The 6,568-nt window shown below is 38.8% G+C and overlaps 1 protein-coding gene across 1 annotated transcript; it reads right to left on the reverse strand.

Moving 5' to 3' along the window:
* Positions 1 to 1,375: 1,375 nt before the first annotated feature.
* Positions 1,376 to 4,892, reverse strand: LOC113071352 (transcription factor Sp7-like). Its single transcript, XM_026244718.1, has 2 exons — positions 4,739 to 4,892; positions 1,376 to 2,903 (listed from the first exon to the last, which is right to left on the reverse strand). The coding sequence occupies exons 1-2, from the start codon at positions 4,757 to 4,759 to the stop codon at positions 1,602 to 1,604; spliced, it is 1,323 nt and encodes a 440-aa protein (XP_026100503.1). The 5' UTR covers positions 4,760 to 4,892; the 3' UTR covers positions 1,376 to 1,601.
* Positions 4,893 to 6,568: the final 1,676 nt, after the last annotated feature.

Here is a 6,568-nt window from a genome sequence, read left to right on the forward strand (position 1 = left end):
ATACATGTCTTTGTTGAAATTTAAATGCTGTTGTAAAAATCTGCTTATAATATTCAGAGTTGAAATAACTTTACATAAAAACCATCCCATGAATGAGAAGACTTAATTTATTCATAAATGACACGCTTCATGGTCTACCTCCATTTCTGAAAAACCAGTGAAACACAACATTGTCTCATAATTTAAAACATAAATTAGGTTTGATGTAAATAGGGAATTAAATTAAACAATGACAAGCGACAGGACCAATAAAGAAACAAAAGAAAACAATTCACTGTACACCAGATCAGTTCTATCAAAGTCATGAGTCCTCAAGAAAGTGTTCAGGATTAAACAAAATAAAAGAAATCAATTTGAATTAAATAAAAACAGGACAAAATATGCATCGATCGGAAGCCCAAATATGAGAAGCTCTGCTGACAGAAACATAACGCTGGGCTTCAAAAACACCGTCCCTAAAAGTTGTCAAAAAGAAGAAATCTAACACAAAGAAGAGGAAATAATTCAATAATAATTTGTAGACATAAAAACATTTTAAAATACTCCCGAAAATGTAGGCCTCTCCAGACAAACGTGTCTAAAGTTCTTTGTACACAGTATGATTTTTCATGTTTTTTAAAATAAGTCTCTTCTGCTCACCAAGCCTGTATTTATTTGATCTAAAGTACAGTAAAAAGAATAAAATTCTGAAATAGTTTTACTATTTAAAATAACTGTGTTCTGTGTGAATCTGTGTTAAAGTGTAATTTATTTCTGTGATGCTCCGCTGTATTTTCAGCATCATTCCTCCAGTCTTCAGTGTCACATGATCTTCAGAAATCAGAATAATATGATGATTTACTGCTCAAGAAACATTTCTGATTATTATGTTGAAAACAGATGCGTAAAAGTTCAGAAGAACAGCATTTTTCTGAAATAGAGATATTTTGTAACATTTTAAATGTCTTTATCAACTGATCAATTTAAGCATCCTAAATATATACATATATATATACTGACTCAAAGCGTTAGAATGGAACAGTGTATAATGTTACAAAAGCTTTTTATTTCAGATAAATACTGATCTTTGGATCTTTCTATTTATTTAAAGATTCATGTTCTCAACTGTTTTAAATAGTGATAATTATAAATGTTTCTTGAACAGCAAATAAGTATATTAGAATGATTTCTGAAGATCATGTGACACTGAAAACTGCAGTAAATGATGCTGAAAATACAGCTTTTATCACAGGCATAAATCACATTTTAACAGATATTTACATAGAAAACCGCTGTTTGAAATACTAAAAATATGTTCAAATTTTATTGTTTTTACTGTACTTTGGATGAAATAAATGCAGGATTGCTGAGCAGAAGAGGCTTCTTTAAAAACATTAAATATCTTACTGTTCAAAAGCCCACTACTTTTGACTAGCAGTGTAATTAATTTCTCCCAGTCTAGAAAATGTTCATGATACGCTGCCCTCTGTGGAACATATTCGACTAGTTCCTAAAAACAGATTGCATAATAAAACACAGGAATCTTTTCATACGCAGCTTAGCACCAATGCAACAGTAGCTCCACTTATCAGAGTCTTCATCTGATTCCTCACACATCGCTTTTATATCTCCAGCAGCCCACTGCTGCCGTCCACACCGTTCCCTGTGCTGCTCTTTTCATCTCCACCAACTGTTGGGTCCTGCATGCCACCCGCGGGCCCCTGTGGAGCCACTTTACCGGAATCCGCTGATTCCTCGGTTCCTCTGGGATCTGTCTCCTCTTCCGGACCCTTCCCTTGAAGACTGGCTTCCGTGTGGGTTTTCTGATGTTTGCTGAGGTGGTCGCTCCTCGTGAAGCGCTTGTTGCACAGGAGACACGTGAACTTCTTTTCTCGCGTGTGCGTGCGGACGTGGCGCTCCAGCTCGTCGGAGCGAGTGAACCGCTTCCCACAGAAGAGCCAGTTGCAGACGAACGGTCGTTCGCCCGTGTGCCAACGCAGGTGGGCTTTGAGGTGCGAAGCCTTGCCATAAACCTTCCCACAGCCGGGAATGTGGCAGCTGTGGACGGGTTTCTTGCGCAGGGATGCGGCCGAGGCACCAAGCCTCTCCAACTCTTGGCAATTTGGGCAATCGCAAGAAGACCTTCCGGTGGTAGATCCGCCGGTGTATCCGGGAGATCCCCGAGCCGGTTTGAGCCCCATGGAATTGTCCAGGATTCCAGAAGATGGGATGGGTTTGGGCTTGTACATGTCCTGAGGGAGCATGTGCTGTGAGGACTGGAGCGAGCTCAAGCCTACGGACGGATATGGCGCAGGATTTAAAGATGTAAAATCAGGAGCATAACTAGGCATCTGGGAATTGAGGGATGCTTGAGGGGCGACCGGTTGGAGGCTCTCGGATTGAGGTTGTCCTGCGCTTAGCCAGTTTGAGTTGGTGTGGACGTCCCACCAAGAAGATGTTGCGTTCGCAGGAGCAGCCGTGATTCCGGGATGGATGCCCTTGTACCAGGAGCCGTAGGGATGCGTCATGTCCAAGTAGGTGTTGACGCTGGTCAGGCAGTCCGCGGTGGCTTTGGTCCCCAGGAGCGAAGGGTCTTGAGAGGCACTAGAGGTTTGGAAACTGGAGAACGGGTTGTATTCGGAGCCGTACGCTCCTGTGGGAGCAGGAGGAGGGCTGCCGGTTGGGGTGAGCAAACCCCCGGCGGAGCTGAAGGAGCCGCTGTAAGAGTCCGCGATGCCCTCATTGCCTCGCACGTTATTCTTAGGGCTCTGGAGTTCAGAGGTCATGCTGTAGGCTTTCTTAACTGGTACCGTGCTTCCCGTTTTACCAGGTGTGGCGGAATCTCGGACTGGACTGGTGTTTCCAAACTTGTTGCAGGTTGCGGTTAGCATAGCCAAGGGACTGGATCCATAACGTGTTTCCTCCTGGGAAATCAATAAGAGATCAGAACGCAATCCATGTTGCTTCAAGTACAGCCAAGCCAAATATTATTCAGACAACAGTGGGTGCGGGACACTACAGTTCATTAATTTAAGTGAGGATAGAGAAATAAAGTGAGTTATAATATACCCGAAAATACTTCATACAGTGGACTACCAGTACAAATTGGGAATAAAAATATTCATATACTTTGAGCTGACTATGTTTTGCTCAAGTGTTTTTCTTTAATTGCTAATGTGACCTTGGTAATTGGTTGAGCTGAATTGGTATTATCTACCAATTGTGTACTTAGATTTAACAGCAAAATCATTTCTGGTTGATTGTAATCCATTGCATACCTTTCTATCAAAGTGATCTGACATTATCAAGATTAATTTGTTCTGACACAGTTTAACTATGAGTTTCTGTTATAATTTATTACCATTTTCTAAACTATAGCCAATAAACTGTGAGAAATGTTGGCTTCTGACTGTACCCATCATAATGTTTTCGTGCATAAAAGAGGTTGTGCAAAGATCCTTCCTGCGCTATTAGTCTAGACAAAAATATGTGCCAGCGTTGACAACACAATAATTAATGTCACCACACATGGAGTTCCTGTTTGACATGTTTGCATCTCTATAGAGACCATCTGTCTGTGAAAAACAGGCAACAATATGATATTGTTTGTAAGAACAAACATTGTTTGGTTTCGAATACTCTAATTGTGCTGTCAGTCTAAGTGTCAACTGAGCATTGGAACAAATGCACAAGAATAAAAAATGTAGAAATCAAAGATGGTCAATTATTTTCCATATACTCACACTCACATTGACCCAAGTAGGTATTTATCATGCTTCATGCCAGTGCATGAACACATCCACAGAAAAACACGTGGTAAACATGTTTACAGTCAACAATGAGAAATTCAAGATTGAAGGACAAAAAGTTCTCAGTTTAGATGTTAAATTAAAAGGCAGATTGGCATTTTAGGATTCCTATAACCCTAACTTAAGATGCTGAGTTCAATCATCACTTTACAGTCACAGACTATGGTTGGATCTCGCTTCATTTGGAATAGCAGTGGTCTACCCTATTTTCCGTTGGGAAGTGATGATGAATGAATGAGTAAGGCGCAGTGTGTGTCATGATATTTCCTGCTGAGTGTGTGCGGTTCATCTTGGCAAAGGTTTTGCCCCCGTTTCCAGGTTAATTGCTCTCTTTTACTGCGTGGAGCTTAAATTTGATGCCTACATCCAAAACCATTGGCGCAAAAGTTTTATGTCTCCTAGTTTGGACTCCTAGTTTTATTTATTTATTACATTTCAGTGTCTAGGCTGAACTATCTGGTCATACATTTGAAAGCATTTTGATTGTGTTGCAACAAACCCAAAACCCTTAACAATAAGGATTCCTCAGTGGTTTTTAGGTTTAGTCAAAAACTTTTTTTTTCCTCTACAATGTTATTCACATAAATATATTGGTGTCTAGATTCTTACACACCATTAAGGTTTCTAAAGAACTACAGAATAAAAAAGCTTTTTCAATGAATGAAAAACCCCTAGCTTCAACTGTGAATTTAAGTGCATGGTCTTTCCTGACAACATTGAATTGCAGTGTTTTTCTTTGGTTTTAATCACATTGTTCATGCAATTACTTCTAAAATGAGTTATTTTAATTCCACTTTAAATTTCATACACAAGCAATCTAATAACTTTTACTGAGTGACAAGAATCGGAAGAAATCCCCTGTAAACCAATAAGGCACAAATTCAAACCACCTCGTTTGATACTGAAAGCTGAAAACATACATCTCTGAGATCAGACTGTGTTCTCCATACCTCCAGAATCGACGCGGCCATCCCGGAGGAAGCAGTCCTGTGAAGATCAGTCCAAAGGCAGCAGGAGAAGCTCTCGGTCCAGAGTCTGACTGAAATAAACTCCGCCGGAGCTCAGCGACTCTTCTTTGAGGAGAACCGGATACCGGGAGACCCGCCTCCTACTGACCGGAGACCGGAGAGAGAGAGAGAGAGAGAGAGAGAGAGAGGGCGCCAAATGGATATCTTAAATCAGATTACGAATTATGGGGGGATTAGACCCTCCCAATTTAAATTTGACCCACAAAAATAAGTAAAATCAAGGGGTTGGGGGTCACAAATGGACGCTGTGTTTTAACATATAAATGTAGCTTATATAGGCCTACTTTTCAACAGTGTTTTCAAACAACCGCGAAAGGTTATTTCGAGCGCTAAATATATTCGCGCGCGAACAGAAATCGCTTTATCGCTAGTAGTTGTAACCAGAGCCGTTGAAAAACATATTTAACGGCTCTGGTTGTAACCATAGAAACAGCTGCGCGATCGCGAACTACTAATCACATTATTATAGGCTATATTTACACCTCGTATATGCTATAAAAAATCACGTTTTAATTAAAATGTAGAGTATTTACCATATTGATGATTTTAGCAGTCAACGGCGCTATAAAAACACAAGGTTTACATAATGCGCAAATGCTCGTTTTCTCTTATATTGACAACTAGAATAATTCTTTGGTTGCATAAAATGCATTTATTACACATTGGCTAAAACTATCTATCTATCTATCTATCTATCTATCTATCTATCTATCTATCTATCTATCTATCTATCTATCTATCGCAAAAAAAAAAAAAACAACCTCATGTCAATATGCTATTTTTACTTCACATTTAAATGCTGTAGCTATTATTGTGTGCATCCAAAGCCAGTGCATTCCTTCGGTTCCTTATTGTCACATTGTAGAAAAAACAGGCTTGACTGGTGCTTATGATCAAATATTTTAATGATTTTCTTACGTGAATATATGGAAGGGTGAAATGCATTTAAAACTTTAAATTAAAACCAATTGCTTAAATCAGTAAACGAGTTGATTCCCATCTTATATTAGACATGCAAATAAAGATTTCCCCCAAAAGCAGTTTTGAGAAACTAAATGTTTTCACACAATAGATAAAACAAGTTTGTAAAGTGATGCAAAAATGCCATTCCTGATCATATTTTATCACAAGAGTGGAAGAATACGTTTCAATGTCAATCAAATCAAGTGAATCATACAGAGTCCTGTTATTAAAGTGGTGTTGGTGGTTTCAGAGACTGTAATGAAGAGTCTATGGCTGCAGAGCAGAAAGAATAAATACTGTTATCCTGCCAATTTAAAGGCTAAAACTAAATCGCAGCTAATCAGACTAAGAGAAACAACACAATCTGACTTTATGCAGTTTCTTATGAGAAATAACGGCAAAATGATTGTAAACTAAAAAGCATGCACATCCCTGGGAAAACTCCCCAACAGGATGCTCGACAAAAAAATTGATCATGAAAATAGAAAAAAGTTTCTTATGTGATAGTCTGTTCTGTTATACATTTTTTTTTAATCTTTTTGAGCCCAGGTGTGCCAAATTTTTTCGATGTTCATAATCAACCCTTAAAAACAAATGCAAAATGATGTCTTCTGTGTTACGAAACTTCAAAACAACATTTTTTACCCAAGTGCATGAAACATACCTTTATCTTGCCTATAAACTTCATTAGCAATTTGTTTATTTTCTTGGTTTTGACTACATTTTCACTCAGAAATAACCCTTTCTTTCCTAGTATTTTCATATTTCAGTTCAGTGTTCATGCACCGC

The sequence above is a fragment of the Carassius auratus genome, unplaced genomic scaffold (genome assembly GCF_003368295.1).
Source record: "Carassius auratus strain Wakin unplaced genomic scaffold, ASM336829v1 scaf_tig00007212, whole genome shotgun sequence".
Lineage (NCBI taxonomy): Eukaryota > Metazoa > Chordata > Actinopteri > Cypriniformes > Cyprinidae > Carassius > Carassius auratus.